Raw genomic sequence first — 19225 nt, forward strand, 5'->3', positions numbered from 1 at the left:
CTTCTGTTTACCACAAAATCACTGCAGTACCATTCAAAATACGATGAGATTCTGGCTATAGTACGATAGTGTACTAAATGTAGTTTTATCGAATGCTACGAGGTAAAAAATATGACTTCAGTAATGTTAGTAGTCAAGTTAGGTACTCGGTTTGCCTCTTTGGGATGCCACCCTGCATAAGCGGCATTCCCAATGGGAACATAATGTCACCCCCGCACCAAGAGTTCAGCTGTAACTCGCTCCATTTTCAACCTTGACGACAGATCGTCCGATGGATCCATTATCTATCGCGTCAGGCGCCGCCGGCCTCGCCATCAGCTGCGCGACAATAGTCAAGACCCTATACACCTGGATAGACGATACTGTCGACGTCGACGAGAATGTCTCTAATTTGTTGGAGGAGGTCTCGATCCTGTCGCGAGTCCTAGACTCGGTCAGCAATGCCTCAGGTCGGGTTCCGCAAGCTATCGTGGCCGAGATCGATCCCGGTAATGCCCTCTGGAGTAGTATTAGTGCCACCTTCGATGATATCCAGAACACATTCGACAAGCTCAAACAACTAATGGCCGAGCTTGAGAAAACAAACCGCTTTAGCCGAGGGTTCTTGCGCAAGCCAACCAAGCAAATCAGGTTTAGCCTACGGTCTAAAGATATCACTATATACAAGGACAGAATCAAGTCATACAACACGGCAATGACAAGTGCTTTTCAGATGCTCAATATGTCAGTCATGATATTAGCGGTCGAGAGCGATTACTAACTTAGATAGCTGCCTCCTAATTCATAGCAACTCCTCTCAAGATTCTGTGTTCAAGGTCCTCTCTGGGCTCAAATCCCAGCTGAGAAATGTTGAGGTTGCTTTACATACAAGTAGTTCGGCAAGCCCTGGCCCTTCCGGTGGACGTGAAGAGGACGATCGCGCCACCCAAAATCTCCGACAGTTTGTTCAAGTAGCAGAGAACTTCCATTCAAGCGCCAGTACTATTCTGAGAGAGGGTCCTAGGTCAACTGTCTGGGGAGGAAGTATTATGGGCGATCCTTTAACGGAGGCACAAACGTCACAGATCGAGAGATGGATACCTCCGCCAGTCAATGAAGAGCCGCATTCTCCTCTCGACGCCGACTCGGACAGTGAAACTGAGTTTGCCAGAAGATTTGAAGAACTAGCAATCAAGAATGAGGCGGATGGAGACCATGCAAAGGCAGAACAATTCTACAGAGGTGCCATCGAGCATGGTGAATCGAGTTCGAGACCAGTAATCGACATCACTGCTATGAAGATACGACTAGCATATGCATGCATGCGGCAGGAAAAGTGGACAGAAGCAGACGAAATCATCACCCCGATCGCTTTTGAGAGAAAGAAAAATGATATACTCGTGTATCACGGAATGCACGCGTTGGCTCTTGCTTATGTGGATGACTCCAAACTCGAGGAAGCTGAAAGGTATTGCAAGCGTGCTCTTTGGGGCAAGAGAAAGGTTCTCGGCAAAGATAATCTGAGCTGCTGGGAGACCCTCACTCTGCTTGTGTTCATATGCAAAGCAAGAAACAGGACTGCGGAAGCAGAGGTCCACCGAAGCTTTATCCCGAACCACGAGACTATCGCAATTGACCCTGAAGCGTTGACTTATCTGGACCGTTCGGTTTGGAGTTTGGGCAGACCAAGTAACGGCAGTGACATGGTCCCACAAACTCAACAGCCATTAGCCTTTCAGCAGGAGTATTCTCCAAGTCAACCATACACTACGGCAGCTACTGCTCCAGTCCCATCCGCAGGTGGATTCCAGTACCCCAAAACCTTCGGTTCTCAGTACACAAGTCCACCAACACCGAATAGTCATCAAGGCGTAGTTCAATATCCGACACAGCAAAGGCAAACAAGGTCAAACGGAGAATCGTCTTCAAATCCTACTATCTCTCGAAAGGCTATCGGACACCCAAACCCGAGCTTATCTACAATGCATCATCCTCAAAGTACGGGGCCATACTATCAACAACAACCAGAGCAACCGAGGAGAAGCACCAATCTGTCATATAGCCACAATAATGGCCTGTCTGGATTCGAACTCCTGTACGATTTCGATTCCTACTGGCCTGACCACATTGGCGTGGGTCTTCGAGCCATAGGTTGGACCGATGATCTTATCAAAGAGAACCAGCAGACCATCATAGACTACTTTAAGTTTCGACCGGTGAGTGACAGAACAGCTTCTATGGCTTTGTCACTGTCACCTCCTCCCCATTTATCGAGAGCATATACACAACCCACGCAAGGTGCCAACAACTATGAACAACAAGGTTATCAATCCCCCGCATCACTGTCGCCCTACAGCATGGCACCTGTGCCCACGCCTGAGCCCAGATATCAGATATTTGTGTCAATCGACTTCATGAACATAGACGGTGCGAGTACCAGTGTTGCATACGTAGTCAACGACCTTAAGAGCCCGATATCAGAGTTGCTCACAGAGTGGCCTGGTACTGGCTCTTATAGCAGATCATCGGCAAGTCATCCATGAGAAACTCACTGAATAGTGTCTAATTTCTTAGATTCCAACTGTTATTTACTACGATCAGTACGATAAGGTGGTTGGCTGGGGCCATGACACTGCTAATGCTCTTGGACCAACTGGAGATCCGAAGCCAGGCATCCAGAAAGTTGAAGGTCTACCTCTGCTCTTGGCCCAAGAGACAGAAGAGTATATTCCACTACCTGGCGTTCCTCCGGGCCTCAACGCTGTAGATGTCTCAGCCGATTTTCTCTATGTGGTCAGGCGTGCTCTTCGTACCCAATTACAGCAACGTCTGGGAAGTAAATTCTTGGACAACGAGCAGAGAATCCATTGGATTGTCACCTCGTCAGAGATCTGGGCAAATAGGAACAAAACGTTATGGAAACGTGCTCTCCAAAGGGCTGGCTATCTGAGAGACGAAAATGATAAACGCTTGTCATTCATCGGCGAGGCAGAGGCGTCAATAAACCACGCGATAATGAGATATTCCCTCAGCCAAGAAACCTATATCTTTGCGAGCTTTGGGAAGAAGATAGCACACGTGTCCGTGTGTACGCTTCCACTAGCACCACATCCCTTTGTTTCTAGGCTTGTGTCAAATGAGAACCAGGGGTGAGTTTCTTTCGTTTCTTCACTACACTATCTAACTATTCCTAGGCCTACACTCATAGCACAAAGGTTTGCTGAAATGGTGCGGACCAAAATCAAGCATATGCGACTTCCAGATGGCTCCAGGATAGCCAGAAGGGTCTATGGAAGGTGTATCGACGATTTTGAGGACCGAATCTTGCCGGATTTCAGAAACAACGGACAAGAATGGGATGTTGATGTTGCAATTGAAACCGAATTCCCCGATGCAGGGATCAAGAATGGCTTCATGACTTACACAAATGATGAAATCTTGTCTTGTTTCCAGCCCGTCATAGATAGAATTATGACCATGATGGCTCATGCGTTAGGTGACGTTTTCAAAACTGGCAATGTTCTTGAGGTATGTTCAAGCACTTGTACCTTATCGATGAGCTAATTTTTAATAGGGAATTGTACTTGCAGGAGAATACTGTACATCGGAATACTTGCTACGGGAAATCAAGTCGAAACTACCCGACAACCTCCGGAACAAGGTCTATCCGCCCATGGAACCTGCAACACAGGTTGTGTTAGGCGCAGCCAATCTAGAATTAACGCGCTATTTGTCTAGCGGTCGAGGATATGTTCAAGCATGAAAGATAGGCAGACACGGTTAACAGCAATGCCTCAGAGTTTGATAGACGGCGGGTCTAAACGTACCTCATAAGGATGGTGGGATACAAGGGGCAAGCATGACTAAGTGAGGCAGAGGAAGCAATGGCAACTTTGCTACGTCATCGATAGAGCACAAGCGATACCCTTTCTTTACTTCATGTTAGATCTCCTTGATATGCTGAAACCATGATGATGCGTTCAAACTTCAACATAGCACGACTGCACATCTCGACAATGTCAGGAAGTCACAGAGGATAGAGGAACGAGATACGGATTGCCCTCGCCCCACGGCTATACTCGAATTATTTACGCGCCTAGCTTTATCATGACCTCCTTCTCAAACCACTCAGGAAAATCTATGACTTTCTTTCCCTTCCTTGCCTCCTCAGCAGCGAATACCATACTATGACTCATAATAACATCCCTCAAATTGCACTTAATGTACTCTCGCTGAGCCGTTGACACCTTCTCACCATGGTTCTTTACCCGGTCAACGGCCAGCACGAACTGCCTTGTCAATCCTTCGTCTCCATCACCATGGCCACCACCCTCGGGAATGTGTGGGTAGTGAACAGTCTTCTTGCACGTCCTGAAGTCTGTTACTGTAATTGAGGAACTGTCGGCGTACATCTCTCCGTGGACACCGTAAATGTGCGTGAACCGGGTACAGATCTTTTCTGTGAAGGCAACCATATGCAATGTAGCTGTCTTACTACCTCTGCCACTAAGAGCCTGCAGAGGTGTCTCGCCCGGGGCTGCGATCGGGTCAGCGTCCCAAGAAAGTGTTACAACTTGGTTGTCGCAGACATCGTTGTCACATTCGTACACACAGCGCCCAAAGGTATTTCTCTTGCTAACCTCATCTGCCGGGGTGTCTTCTGAGTAATCTTCCGCAAGTTTTGAGATAATCGCCTGCTTAGCTGCTTCTGGCCCACCATTTGGAATGCAGTCTTCAATTTCCGGCGCGACGACGGTGCAAAAGTGCTCTTGTTGCTGACTCTTGAGATCAGCTCCTGTGTAAATCCGCTTGGCCGAAAACTGGCACGATGGCTCATAGGCACATGACAAGCAATTGGTGGCGTTTCCAGCTTCGACAGGCTTTCTCTCCTTTCTGAAATATTGGAGGGATCCAGAAGAGCTTATGTCTTTGGGAACATGCGTTGGCTTGTTAGAGCCGGGAGGCGGGGCCGCCAAAATCCAGTAGAGGATGTCTATGTCGTGGCACGACTTGGCAAGGAGTGATGGAGCTGCCGCCTTTTCATTGCGCCAGTTCCCTCTAGCTTGCAGTTAGCCCTTATGGCTTGTTCAAATCTATCAGTCAACAACTTACCTGACGTAACTGTGTGTAAAGTGATACCAGCCCACTGGCTCCGTGTGATTAACAGCCATGATGTCTCCGATGACCTTGTCCTCAAGCAAAAGCTTCCTCATCATCACGTTGTGAGGACTGTAGCGAAGGACATGGCCGATAGCGAACAGCTTTTCTGAGGATCCGGAGGCATCAGGCATTAGGCTCTTATAGATAGCCATACAATCTTCCAGATTGGGGGCTAGAGGCTTCTCGCACATAATGTGTAGTTTCAGTGGCGCAAGGCCAAGGACAACATCCTTATGCATACCATCTTGGACGCAAATGAAGACTGCATCGACACCCTCAGGGACATCTGTAGACCCAGAAGCGACTGCTTGCCGCCGGCTTAGCTCCCATCGAACAAACTCTGGCCAGTCGCGGAACTCCTCCCCGGGAGTTGGTTCCCGTGTACCCCAGATGTATTTGCGACCCAGGTGCCGTCTCTTCTGCGCGATAGGCTCTACGACGCCCACGATTATGCCATTACTCGAACTTTTGACAGCCTCGGCATAAGCTTTGCCACGGTTCCCAGCACCGATGATTAGTAGACGTGGAGGTGAGGCAGAAAAGGCGGGACGTTCTGGTGGCGGGAGGCGAGTGATGCTATGGGCGGACTCATCCTGTTCAGCATGGGGTGCCATGGTGAGCGTGAACTAGCAGACTGATAGCAAGAAAGTTCTGGTTGCAGATAATGGCTTTAGCACTGACTGAAGCTATCTTTAATCATGTCAAGATGCTTCGTTAGCAAGGGTTCACTTATTAATACGCAACTACGGCTACGCGGCTCTGGTAGCTTGCTACATTGCATCTACGCTCCATCCACTCATGCACTAGATAACAGCTTTCCCCGCACTAATGATTTGCAGATATGGAGAATGCAACGTTTTAGAAACTAATCATGGCCCAATAGGCTCTTATCAATTTGCAAGCGATTAACCTCATGTCGGTGGGACGATAAATCGGCGAACCGGCAAACATCGGGAAAAGGCCGGTGGCTAGTTCGTTTGAGTCAAGATCAGCATCAATATCGTTTCAGAGTAGCTACGACTATACTATTGACAATGATGGTTTCTCGGGCTTATCCCCGATAATACGGATCCTTGGGCTCTTCGAAGTACTGGTTCATGATGTTGCCCGACCTGTTGTAGCCACATTTGACATAGAACGGTTCGTTGTCCGGACTGGTCCCCAGAGTCGTCTTGTAGCATCCGACATTCTTTGCAATAGACGACAGACTGGCCAGTAACTTCAGACCAAGGCCTTTTCCTTGGAACTCTTTCCTGATCGCAATTTCCTCAATATGTCCAATTAGTCCAAGATCGTGAATACTGCCGAAACGAGGTTAGCATTAACACAGTGCAGACACCTTCTTAACCAATTAGAATACTTACAACTTTCTCTCTACGATAATGGTACCGGTTCCGACAACTCGGTTCTCATGCTCAATAACCACGTGGTGATGCACCCCTTGGCCTTTTGATTTCATCCAATCGAACCTCTCCTCGAAGCGATCCTGAGACACGTCCCCTACATCAGACAGTACTCCCAGGCAGTCAAGGAATCCCTTTGCATAATCCCCTCGCTCTAAAGGTCGAATAGTGTAACCTTCAGGGAATGATGTTACAACATCAGTTCCAATCAGGTCTGGTGAGAATAGAGGGCCGGAGAGAGAGCCGATTGCAACCATCTTGTGTAGTACCTGGAGGCTGTAGTGTAAGAGGGGTCGATTAGGTGAGCTGTGTTGTTTTATTCTGCCGATTAGCGTCACGATAGGGAGTATCAATGAACGCGAAGGAGTCTTGCACATTTATGGATGATATCTTAACAAGGCCCAGCTAACCGGGTCCAGGCACAATAGCCGGCAAACGGTCGGTGCGAATGCCGGCAAACCCTGTCCGCTATCTTTCCCCGCATTTTAGTGCGATCCTTCTGCAGCTATTGACTACTTATCGTAAGGGGCCAAGAAACGTTGCATTGGCGTGTTACATTTTATCGATAGGGAAAGGAGATGCTATCGCGTGCGCACGTATGCCTACGGGGTCCTACTGATATCAATGTTCTTAGACTGGTCCCCGCAGAACCGGTGATAAGACTAAACAAGCTAGATATCTACTGGTGTCCTGATCTTCAATCGATACTTAAACACCGTGCTTCGCCATCATAGGCGGACCACTTCCTCGTGCCGCTGCCAGACTCCCCCACTATCTCCATTATACTACATCTTTAAAATGGCAACCCCAGACAAAGAAGCCAATAGAGATAACCATGACGTGGCAGACCTGAAAAGATCTGAGCTCCTTGAGATCGATGCCACCCGCGACCTCACCGTCGAAGAGCACAACCTTGGCTTCCGTGAGGCCGTTCGCCAGTATCCATGGGCCGTCTTTTGGGCTCTTTTCTTCGGCATTGCCGTTATAATGGCCGGCTTTGATGCCCAGATTATCACTTCTTTCTATGCCCTCCCCGCATTCCAAACAAAATATGGTGAGCGGGTTCATGGCGGCGACGGCTATGAAATTTCTGCGCCTTGGCAGACAGCTCTGGGAATGGGGAATCCAATTGGCCAGGTTCTTGGAGCACTTGCCAGTAGTTATCCTCTCGAGATGTTTGGTCGAAAGAAGACATTGGCTATCTGCTGCGTCTGGTCCATTGCCTTGGTGTTTGTGCAGTTCTTCTCCACGAGCATTGGCATGCTCTGTGCGGGCGAGATTCTCGGCGGCTTGGCTTATGGATTCTATGTTGTCATTGCACCAACGTATGCATCAGAAGTGTGTCCGCTGGCTCTGAGAGGTTTCCTCACCACTTCCATCAACATGGCTTTTGTGATCGGTCAATTTATCGCCCAAGGCTGCGCGGCTGGTGTAGAGACCCGTATGGACGAGTGGGCGTACAAGATCCCTTTTGCGATCCAGTGGGTCTGGCCAACGATCCTTCTCGCTGGTCTACCCTTTGCCCCTGAAAGTCCGTACTGGCTGGTTCGCAAAGGCCGACGTGAGGCAGCACGCGCCGCGCTCATGGGCCTGTCCTCACCCACCAACAGACCCGATATCGACAAGGCTCTTGTGGGAATCGAACAGACAGATCTTCTGGAGCAAGAAATCGAGTCGTCCACATCGTGGTTGGAGTGCTTCAAGAGTGCGAATTTGGTTCGCACCGAGATCTCGGTTATGGTCTACCTGATCCAGGTCATTGGTGGCAATCCGCTTATTGGATATGCAACATACTTTTTCCAAAAGGCCGGCCTGAATCCCTCTGATGCTTTTAACAGTACGTGTTTCGAAAACCGAAAACTACAGACATGCTGACTTGGTACTCTAGTGGGTGTTGGTAACACCGCTTTGGGCTTTACTGGCACGGTTCTCTCGTGGTTCCTACTGAACTGGGTACGTATCATCGCTGTTCCTATCCCCATAATCCTTCCCATCAGCTCATGAATTACATAGTTCAAACTTGGTCGACGCACGATCTATAATGCGGGTATGATGGTCATGACGACTCTCCTATTCATCATCGGCTTCCTCAGTATCTCAAGCACCACTGGTGCTATATGGGCTACTGCCACGCTGATGGACATCTGGACTTTCGTGTATCAAATGACTGTCGGTCCCATCTGTTTTGTTATCATCTCCGAGATCTCAGCCACCCGTCTCAGAGAAAAGACCATTGCTGTGGCCACGGCAGTGCAGGCTGCCGCCTCCGTCGTGTTCACAATCGTCATGCCTTTAATGCTCAATACTGATGAGGCCAATTGGGGTAGTAAGACGGCTTTCCTCTTTGGTGGAATTAGTCTTGTATGTCTTGTTTGGTGCTACTTCCGACTTCCAGAGAGTCACGGTCGTACGTTTGAGGAGCTGGACATTCTTTTCCAGAGGCGCATTCCTGCAAGACAGTTCAAGAAGTTCGATCTACTTAACGGAGTGGACCATGTTATGAGTAGGGACGGATAGAGCGACATAGCTTCATATTGTCTAAGTCTTGTAGCCATCGTATACAGTTACCAAGGTTTAACTATTTGTCCCAAGTTAGCATTTGTCCAAATTCTTATGAATGGCGCACCGCATAATTATCTGTATTTAAACTCATGCTTGGTAAAATACTGACTGATTGTGATAAAGTTTTCGTAGTTAGTAGCTTTATATTGGAACTTGCCTGTTACAAGAAGATTTGTTTGGTAGTAGGGTTAAACAGTAAGCAATACCTATCCATGTGTCGCTGTGACCTAACATGTCAAGACAAGCAATTAAGTCGACCGAATCTCCGGGTCGCAGATCGTGGTATCGTTGTTCGATCCTTGCCTGCTTTCACCTGAGATGCAAAGGTTATCGGCACTAGCGCGCTATAATCTGCACGCCATCGAGCGCTAGGCGAAGCCTCATAGGGCCATGCTTCAGCAATAAGACCCGAGGTACCAAGGCCACTGTAATCACCAGACTGCTGCTTCGATCCAATACTCCGCTGTATACCCTCTAACTGTGAGCCATCAGCATCTTATCGAGTAACTTAACAAATGACGTAGTGCCTATGTTCTGAGTAATATTCGAACTCCGTTGTAATTCTTCTTTTTCTCGACTTATATACATAGTCTCTAGTCAAGTGAGAAAGCCCCTCGTGAAACTAAGCAAGCACACTATGGGTCTTGGCGGTCGCGAATTTTCGAGACTATTGGGGCGCTACCGCAATCGATTCAGTAGCGACGCTGTAAAATATGCTTAAGTGCGGCTGAAGTCTGTCTTGGTGGGCCATTTGGTCAAACTATTGAGTCTAGACCCCCATCGTCATTTTAAAATACAGAATAAAAGGGTGAACGTCCCCAATTTGCGCTCCTGTCTTGGATTCGCTTTTGGTCCATTCGCTCATTTCTATTTACCCCCCACACTCGTTTATTTTGTTCATCGAAATCATCGCAAGATGGTTTCAAACAAGTTGATTCTGGCTGCTTTCACAGCCTTGGCTTCCGTGGCCAATGCAAGCCCCTGTAAGCCGTCGCTTACCAAGGCCATCACTACCTCTGCCACCGAAACTGTTGGATCTTCCACTTATGTCGAGACCAGCACTGCAGTTACTGAGAGCGAGACCGTAACTCAGAGTGAGACAACGACCACGGAGGCTCTCAGCACCGAAGCGTCGACGACTGTTGCCGAGAGTGCTCCCACAACCACAGCAGTTGACGAGCCTCTCCTCACCAACGCTGACTTTGACGGTGGTACGACTGCCCCGTGGCAGTTGCAGACGGAACGCGGGGATGCCTTGACTCTTGGCAGCGGCTACCAGAGCCCAGCCTCTGGTAAAGTCCAGTTTGGCAACGTCCAAGGCAGCCAGTACGCTAACCTTATTGTCCAAAAGATCAATAAGCAAGCACTCAAGGCGGGACCATATGAACTCCAAGGCTATACCCGCGTTGATACGTATAGCCAGAACGGCGACGGCTGCAGTCGCATCATCGCTGCTTGCTTCACCGGATCTGGAGATAACTCGGTCATCGTGCCAGGTTCGCTGATGCGGGCAACTGCTGAGAATTCCGCCAGTGACTGGTCCCAGATAGAAACGACGTGTACCTTCACCGATGAGATGCTGGCTGGAGATGACGACATCAGCGTTGTGTTTGGGTTCGCATGTGCTAATTCCGGTGCCTACCTTGACTCTGTTGAGCTCACGCCTGCTGCTGTAATCCCAAACACCGACACTACCACTGTTGCGACCAGCAGTGAGACCAGTATGGGAATTACTACCACTCAAGCGACTACCGAGGCTACCTCCACCGAGAGCTCAGCGATCGCCACCGAGACTGCTACCACGATCACCGTAGCCGATGCAGACCCAACACCTGTTATCATCAACAGCAGCTTCGATCTCGATACTACTGAGCCCTGGCTATCAACTCGCTCTGAGACCATTGACCGCGACACCAACAATCCCTTCGAAGGCCCCGCTTCTGGACGACTAGAATATGAAATCGATGGCGGACAGGCCTACTGGAACTATTTCTACCAAAAGGTCGACACAAATGATCTCAAAGCAGCCTCTTACCGCCTCTCTGGCTCCATACGCGTCGACTACTACACCAATAGCGTAAGTGGCGACGGATGCAATACCCTCGCGCTTGAATGTACCCTTGGAGACCCAAACAACTACGATCGTGTTCCGGGCTCAAATGTAATGGGCAGTCCTAGCGGCGCTGTGAACAATTGGGTTTCAGTGGATACAACTTGCACGTTTACGGAGGAGATGCTGTCTCAGTATGACTATGTTAGCATTACTTTTGGATTTAACTGTGCCAATGTCGGCGCCAACCTCGACGCTGTGACATTCGAGGAAGTTAATTAGCATACCCACATACTATCTGTGTTGTGTTCCTTTACTATGTACATAATTTAACCATATAATTAGTCTTCTCATCAGATCCGGCGAGTTTATTCGTCAAATCTTGGTTCACTAGGGCCGTTGCGAAGTAACTCCGTGGTCCCTAAAGTCAACTCTCTTACTCGCACTGGCGTGAGATTCTAGATCTTCACCACGCTCAAGGCCACAAGCTTGAGGCTCAACAGTTATCAAAATGGACCGCTAAGGATATTCCCTCGTTATCTGCGACGGATCGCGCGTGGATGAAATGCCGGAGGATGTAAAGCGAGCATGGGAAGCATTGTGCGGGCCCGCAGCGAGTATCTACTAGGACGATTGTAGGGGCATGAAGGCGCACGTAAATGAGGGAATTCCGACACTATTTATGTCTGTAGGCAATTTAGGAAATAGTCTTGGGAGTTTGGCAGATGAAACAGCTTTCATCAAGGTGTTTGGTCCGCGGATGAAGCATCTCCAGGACAGAGCTTGTACCATTTGCTAACTCTCGCAGAGTAGAGGGAAGCAGATACTATGGTGCACCAGCGATATTTATGGTTAATCCGAGAAGAACCAGAAATATTTCCGCCGGTGATATGGTCGAAACAGCTATAGCAAGGATTCAATCTACCTGCTAAATGACCGAATTGCAGGGCTTTGGGTTGGCTTCTTACCCCCAATAACTAGCTTGACTTCAAATTACTAAGGGCACACGCAGTAGGACTCCAAAAATATACCTCTCGCAAAGTCCCCTTATCTATATAGGGAAATTTCTAGTTCTATTATCTCTAGCCGAGTTATCAGTTTATTAAAGGACCGGTTATTTGTAAAGGATCCGATTCATCCATCTTAACAGGTGACGTAAGTCTCACGGTCCCCATAAGCGTTTGGTCCTCTGAGGAGATAGGGAATCGGCAGTCATCCTCGGGTATGTGGCATAGTGGAGATTTGACCGCTCTGCTATTCTTTCTAGGTGAGATATCTCGGTAGTCGTTTCCCATACTGGAGAAAGTTGTCTTTTTATAGCAGTTTTCGCATGGGTACGAACTCTCCTCTGTGGATCTCAAGGGCCCAAGTGAAGCGACCTGCCTGACTCGAACACTTCAGTGGGTATCTCCGCGGACTGTGCTGTTCAACCGCTGAGTAATCGGGAACGAGCCAAGTGAGGCGTGTTGATTATTGTGATTCACTCACAGGTGGGTTCAAATCACTGTTGTGCTATGACCGGAAGCTCTGGTGTATACAAAGCCTCCTCTCCTACGTATCCTCTTGAAATCCGAGTACCATCACAAAAGAACTACTGTCGATCAGGCTTTTCTAAGGCATCTCTCACCAGAGCAATGAAGTTCCAGCTTGTCCCAATTCTCGCCTTTGCATCGCCCTGCCTTGCACAGGTCGCGGCTAATCCTCCCGAAGGAAAACATTACTCGCCTGTTCCACTCAACACCTTGTCCGAGAACTCGACGTCCGTCAATGTAGCGCCTTACCAGTCTAATACGTCGCTATACTATCTCGGCTACAAGGATGAAGACTGGTCTCGGCCGTTTGTCAAATACTGGAAACCTGCTGTGAAGCAAATCTCGGATGAAGTGCAAAAGGGAATCACTGAAAGTCCCCATGCCAGCAAGCTTGGTATGCTGCCCGCGGATCAAGTATGTGTCCCTGCTGACTTGTTCACTAGTTTTCAGCCCTCAAGAGGCGCCGCATTATTTGACCCAGCCCGGATACTTGCAGTTGGAAAACGGCTGGGCTGTGAGCGACGATAACAAACTGATGATAGCCATTCGTACTGATATGGGCAATGGTACGGTAAAGTATGACTGTAATAGCATAGGTGCCAACTATTGGCAGTCACGGGAGATATGTATGATTGGTGGTTTGGGTGGCACCTGGTTGACCCTCAGAGGCATGGTTTCTTCCTTGCACTAACTATGCTTTAATCAGGACTAACACATATGCAGATATAAACTTTGGAATCCAGTCGCTCGTCAATATGCTTACCGAATGCCGAACGCAATTGACTGGAGTAACAAGACCTTACCCGAACGTTACATCGGATCATACTCTTGGATATATGAGTTTATCGGTAATTTTGCCACTAAACTGACAGTTAACTTCGTGGGCCCTGCATCTATCGGCTTCAACATTAGCGCCTTTGCATCGCAAGGCATAGAGACTATTGTTACTGCGCATATCACTGGCAGTGGTACGTGAACCCGCCAGGTTCTATTTCTTCAGCTGATCTTTTCTAGGTCACACTACTAACGTCACTGGTAACTCCTACCTCATGCATCAAATCCGCCGCAAGGATGATGGGCAGCGAGAGTTGCGATCTCGATTCTTCCTTGACGTCTTTGGAGATACCCAAGGTCATGATCTGGGCGTTCATTGTGCTGTTGAGATGTCACGTAAGTCTTCGATCCTCTTCAATTGTTGCAATCACTCATCACTGATAGACTTGGCAACATTTCTGCCCCAACTATTTGCGGAGTTCAAAGATACAGTTTGAGCTGGGGAGCATAAGGCGGTATCAATGCCTTCACGATTAGTCAAACGGCTCAGATAAAGGCTAATTATGGTTACGTACTGCCAAGACTTGCATTCCGGCATCCGCGGTAGCTGGCCTCAATATTGGACAGGGGTCTTGAAAATCATGCTTGCTTTCGGCCGTACGTGCCGTAGTTGATTGGGTCCTAGGGCGGGGAAGTGAAGAATAAACAATCTGATTTGATAGTCACGCTTATCATTCACACATTCTACATTCAGCTTTTGTTGGTTGTTACACAAATGGGAAAAGCAAGGATAGTCACCAGGAGAATAATAATTTCACATTGTCAGCACACAAGATCCTAAACTTCCCTCCTCTTAGCTACTCATAAAGCTATGCTAGTTTGAGGCTTAGGTATAGGCTTTATTTTTATCGACCACTTGGAAATCGTTCGTAAACGGCCACGCTTTCACTCTTCAGCTACTTCTATTGCACCATTTCCAGTCTGCGCATCCTGTAAACATGCTGCATTTCGGGTACCGCCTCTTTTTGCTCCTTGCATTGCTCCCAGTGCCAACTTGGGCAGATTCTGGGGACGACTTCAGCAACAACCTGTTCTCTGACCTTGCCCCGTATGCTCTTATATCCACTGCTTTATCATTTCCTGCTGATGCTTGATAGATTACTTGCACTGTTTGGAGAGCGAGTCACGATGCAATTCCTAAGCCAGTCCATGGGCTGGGCCGACTGTATCATCTTAGCGGTAGCACCCCTCGGTATTATTACAACGATCGTTAGTGCCATCCGGGTTGATGGACCGGCTTGGCTTAAGGCTATTATAGGCAGGTCCAGAGAGAACCTGTCAGCTGCAGAGATGGAACTCATGTCATCGACATCCCAAGAAACCTGTGAGCTCTGGAACGAGAGGGATGTGGTAAGATGTCAGGGCAAAGCACCTGTCACGGAATTCATCTGTCTTGCACCTCCGAAAGGTGATGGGGTGATCAAACGCATTAGATTCCTGACGCTCAGTGAAGCTATCGATCAGAAACTGGTGCAGAAACAGTGTATGTTTCCCTGTCCGCTATGTTTCAACCAAAACTTGACGAGGACTTAGGTGAACGGAAAGTAAATATCTTCAACGTAATTGCCTTATACAAAGGGAGTCACACAGAGCCCCAGCCCTCTGAAATAAGTAGTCATAGCTCTGAAGGTGGTAAGAGATACCTTTGGGATGCCTTCAGATCACGGCGAAAAAGCAGGGACGTGGAAGTACCAACACCGATACTCCTCGAAAGTCGAACATCAGAAGCTCAAGCTGAGCCATCTTTGGCATACGAGCTGATTGTCCTAAGGAACACTACAACGCATGCCCCAAATATTAGTCTAAACCGCTATCATAAAGTCGGCCGAGGTCATTTATACATGGTTGCAATCTTCGGCATTCTTCTTCAACTTGGTGTGCTGGTCTACTTTGGTTCTATCACCTACTATCCGACTTTAAAGTTCAAGAAGGACGACAAAGAAGTTCTTGGGTATGGCTTCCCTTTTGCAGCAGGTGGTACGTTAGTCCTCATTTTGGGGATGCTGCTCTGTGCCCATGTTGTCGACCGCAGTACCACGGAGGAGAGATACGAACCAGCTCAAGGTCGCGAGATGAGGATGATCTGGCTCCAACAGAAGCAGATTGTTAGTGATCAGGTCTTTGGATCATTGCTCTATATCCCCAGCGATGTCCACAAGTCATTGTTACTTCACAAAGAGACTCGACTACCAAATCCAATCGTGGACGAGACCCCGAATCATCAGCAGTCAACAATGCGGACTCAACCTCCAGCCAATCCGAAGAAACAGAAAATGAAATATCATCTTCTGATTCGGAGTCAGGCCCAGCTTTTAATCTTACTGTTATTGCAACAGCAATTTGTCTAGCCGGATTCATAATTCAGTTCATCGGCCTAAGGGCCATGCATTGGTCAGCGTCAGTGGGCCAACTCATTGCAGTCATAATTATGACTATTCTTCGAGCCCTTGTCCGTGTAGGTTTCATTGCACCTATAGAATACTTCAAGTTGAGGGACAAGTTCGAGCTTGATGGGCTTGCTCTGGCCCTGGGAGACCCAAAGCTAGGCCCCGATAGTGGGCCAGTGGATGAAGAGCACAGGTTTGACTTTGGTCTATCCCAAGGAAGGACCTGGAAAGTGGTACTGAAGGAAGACCAGGTGTCCCAAATCACTGACGGTAGCGCTGTGTCTTTACTTTCATCCAATGGGGACATGGGAGCACCAGCTCAAAGCAATAATCCTAAACCAGGGGGGCTCTCGGTGGAGCGCCAAGACAATGAAGCTCAAGAGATCTTGGACATACGAAAACATCTAGCGCACCTAGCTGGATGGCGTGGACCAGCTTCAAAAGAAGCAAACTCTCTTGCTGAGGCCATTGAAGTCACAATGAATACTCTCTGTCCGCGGGAAACTGCCGAGCCACGAACTTGGTCTTGGACAATTCAAATCGATGTACGGGCGAAAGACGAAGATCCTAAAGGTTTTCCCATTTCTCTACACCTAAGTCATCAGAAAGGGCAGTGGAAGGCCCGTGTAGATGAATTGGACGCAGTCTTGTCCTTGTGGCTTGCCTCGATAGACAGAGAGCGAGAGCTAGCTTCAACTACCTCCAAGGAAGAAGAGATAGATGACGATGACGAATGGTATCGTAAAAGAAGCTCCCAGACCAGGGGCGGCCTGGTACTTCTGGGAGAGCATACAGAGTCTCTGAAACAGGCTTTTGAATGGTGGCTACCAGCAGACGCACCGAAACCCCTGGAGATCGAAGAGAGTGAGATCAAAGAACAGTATGATGAGACATGGAGAATCGTTGGCACGAAGTTTCGTGAGGGTTACTACATGCCACCGCTTACTGAGTCCTCAGAAAAAGAGGAAGAGCGCGAGCAGGCGAATAGTAGTGATTCCGATGAACTAGATGACGAGGACGATGATGACGGCGATGATGACGATGACAGTTCTGATGAGATCTCGGCCCCTTCAACCCTCGGCCGGGCCATATTTTTCTATATAGAATCGAACGACACCTTGGAGCAACTTTTCGCTAGGCACATATTCCATGCCTTTGTCTGGGCCGCTGCTTCACAAATGAAAGCCCCGATCGATCAACATTCAGAGATGGAGGTGGTGGGAACAGTCATACCGGGCGAATGGAACAACATCCGGTTTCGTGGCACTAGTCTTGCTAGACTAGTAGGATCAATCAGAAGCTCAGGTCTCATGGACTTGAACCAGGCTTTTATCACCCTTATACCTCCGCTGCATGCTTATGCACGGCTTGGGGAGTTGGATTGTGTCATTGAAGCAGTGCTTGGCCAAGCGCTACAGCATGAAAAGGCATTAAACTGGGAAGCAGCTTATGAGTCCTACATCGCTTTATTGGATCTCTCAAGTCAGTTTCGCGAGGATAGTTTCGCCTTCAGAAGAACGGTTGCGATAGCGGTTGAGTACATGCGAACCTTGAAACTATTGCCTAAGGTGCCAGAAAGTGGGGAGGATCAATTTTATGTGACAGAGTCAATCTACGAGAGCTTGTCACTCCGACTCAACAGCCGCACCTACCAGCAGATCCGAAATGATCTTGGAACGTTATATGAACGACAGCGGCGGGCCAAGGGTTCTCCCTGCAATGATGGAGAGCAAAGGGAGATCATCAACTGCGGCTTCACACGGTTACACGACATGACTGCCCAAAATCAATTTGATCATGAGTTTGACAAACGAGAAAGGAAAAGGATGCGTCACCGACCTCTCAAGCCTATTGAAACGCGAGTGGCTATTGAAGACATAACAGACAAACTGCAGAAATACGTTAGAGCTCAGGATATCCTCGGATGGACCCCGCTTCACTATGCTGCAGCTTGGAATGATGATGAAGCGCCCTACTGGATAGACAGCTTGCTTGCCAGGGGGGCTGATCTCGATGCCCCTGATATCCGAGGTTGGACGCCACTACATTATTCCTTGTGGAACGCCAACCACCGTGCCGTTCGCACACTTGTCGAAAAAGGGGCGAATACGAAAATAGCAGGGGTTGATGGGATAACACCTTTACACTGCGCCGCTGCCAAAATGACAGGTCGCATAATTAACAAGTTGATCTCCCATCCTAGGCACCGTGCGGATCAATTTGCTACGGACAACTTCGGTAGGATGCCTATTCACTTGGCAGCTCAAGAAGGCAACACGCGTGTTATCGGCACTCTCCTTCCAAGCATACACGAGAAAGATCAGTACGGCGGGACTGCATTTCATCTGGCAGCATTCAGCGGGAAATTGAAAACACTTTCTAAGATCATTGAGTGTGGAGCCGATGCGAATGAGCCTTTTGGGTCTTATTACGATTCCACAACCTTACACTGGGCTGCTGAACATTCTAAAACCGGACTTGCGAAGATTCTTCTCCATTTGGGTGCAAATGTTAACGCCAGGGACTGTGCTAAATTCACCGCTCTTCATTGTGCATGTATGCATAACAGATTAGAGATGGTGGAGATCCTGATGGGATCTGGGGCGGATGTCAATGCTGAAGATCGATGTCATCACACTCCCTTATGGCATGCAGCGTACAGTGGAAATACCGAATGCGTTGGCAGGCTTCTTGAGGCGGAAAATTTCGACATCAATGCGCCGGTCCAAACAGGTGAGAGTCCACTATACGGTGCAATTAAGCGCGGTCGCGGTGATATAGTTAGAATGCTAGTTGAAAAGGGTGCCAAAATTAGCCAACAGATGGTTGATTTCGCAGCAGATTTGTACGAGCCAGGAGAGCGTAAAGATAAAGAGGACGTAGAGAAAATGGATGAGGATAAGGAAGAAGAAGAGGATGAGAATGATAAGGATCACGACGATCACGACGATGATGAGGATGAAGAAGGGGACAAAGAAGAGGATAAAGAAGAGGAAGATGAAGACGAGGAGGAGGTGCATGTAGAAGAGGGGAATAAAAGACTAGGTCTTAAAACTGAAGACTTTGGGAAGTATATACGCGCTGCCTTTTCACTCCAAAATGCTTTTTGCAAGCATGTTCAAGAAGATAGGGAGAAGGTTATACTGTCAGAGCTAATCCGAAGGTTATGCCCCCCATAGCCATTTTATTGCTGTCTCTGATACACTGGCGCCTGAAGGGTCTGGCCCAGTTTCGGAGGTAATGAGACATACGAAAACATCCTACAGCCTGTGCCGAAGATTAAAGAGGAAAATGAGTTCTGCCACACTGTCTTATAAC

The 19225-nt window shown here is 48.4% G+C and overlaps 7 protein-coding genes; 5 read left to right on the forward strand and 2 right to left on the reverse strand.

Annotated features, from left to right (window-relative positions):
- Window positions 1-271: 271 nt before the first annotated feature.
- On the forward strand, window positions 272-3742 carry FFUJ_14618 (uncharacterized protein; the record flags this gene model as incomplete). XM_023576572.1 has 5 exons in its annotated part: window positions 272-723; window positions 770-2429; window positions 2554-3128; window positions 3174-3507; window positions 3554-3742. 5 exons carry the CDS (start codon window positions 272-274, stop codon window positions 3740-3742), a joined length of 3210 nt encoding a protein of 1069 aa, XP_023429940.1.
- Window positions 3743-4067: 325 nt separating this feature from the next.
- FFUJ_14619 (related to dehydrogenases and related proteins) lies at window positions 4068-5753 on the reverse strand (the record flags this gene model as incomplete). XM_023576574.1 has 2 exons in its annotated part: window positions 4068-5037; window positions 5092-5753. 2 exons carry the CDS (start codon window positions 5751-5753, stop codon window positions 4068-4070), a joined length of 1632 nt encoding a protein of 543 aa, XP_023429732.1.
- A 437-nt stretch (window positions 5754-6190) lies between these two features.
- Window positions 6191-6799, reverse strand: FFUJ_14620 (probable glucosamine-phosphate N-acetyltransferase; the record flags this gene model as incomplete). XM_023576575.1 has 2 exons in its annotated part: window positions 6191-6440; window positions 6504-6799. The coding sequence occupies 2 exons, from the start codon at window positions 6797-6799 to the stop codon at window positions 6191-6193; spliced, it is 546 nt and encodes a 181-aa protein (XP_023429733.1).
- A 541-nt stretch (window positions 6800-7340) lies between these two features.
- FFUJ_14621 (probable maltose permease) lies at window positions 7341-9059 on the forward strand (the record flags this gene model as incomplete). XM_023576576.1 has 3 exons in its annotated part: window positions 7341-8379; window positions 8431-8495; window positions 8556-9059. 3 exons carry the CDS (start codon window positions 7341-7343, stop codon window positions 9057-9059), a joined length of 1608 nt encoding a protein of 535 aa, XP_023429734.1.
- Window positions 9060-10020: 961 nt separating this feature from the next.
- Window positions 10021-11436, forward strand: FFUJ_14622 (uncharacterized protein; the record flags this gene model as incomplete). The annotated part of the gene is made up of 1 exon (XM_023576577.1): window positions 10021-11436. One exon carries the CDS (start codon window positions 10021-10023, stop codon window positions 11434-11436), a length of 1416 nt encoding a protein of 471 aa, XP_023429735.1.
- Window positions 11437-12788: 1352 nt separating this feature from the next.
- FFUJ_14623 (uncharacterized protein) lies at window positions 12789-13957 on the forward strand (the record flags this gene model as incomplete). XM_023576578.1 has 5 exons in its annotated part: window positions 12789-13080; window positions 13130-13262; window positions 13410-13654; window positions 13701-13856; window positions 13905-13957. The coding sequence occupies 5 exons, from the start codon at window positions 12789-12791 to the stop codon at window positions 13955-13957; spliced, it is 879 nt and encodes a 292-aa protein (XP_023429941.1).
- A 501-nt stretch (window positions 13958-14458) lies between these two features.
- Window positions 14459-19086, forward strand: FFUJ_14624 (uncharacterized protein; the record flags this gene model as incomplete). XM_023576579.1 has 4 exons in its annotated part: window positions 14459-14568; window positions 14618-15003; window positions 15054-15625; window positions 15667-19086. 4 exons carry the CDS (start codon window positions 14459-14461, stop codon window positions 19084-19086), a joined length of 4488 nt encoding a protein of 1495 aa, XP_023429942.1.
- Window positions 19087-19225: the final 139 nt, after the last annotated feature.

The sequence above is a fragment of the Fusarium fujikuroi genome, chromosome FFUJ_chr04 (assembly GCF_900079805.1).
Source record: "Fusarium fujikuroi IMI 58289 draft genome, chromosome FFUJ_chr04".
NCBI lineage: Eukaryota > Fungi > Ascomycota > Sordariomycetes > Hypocreales > Nectriaceae > Fusarium > Fusarium fujikuroi.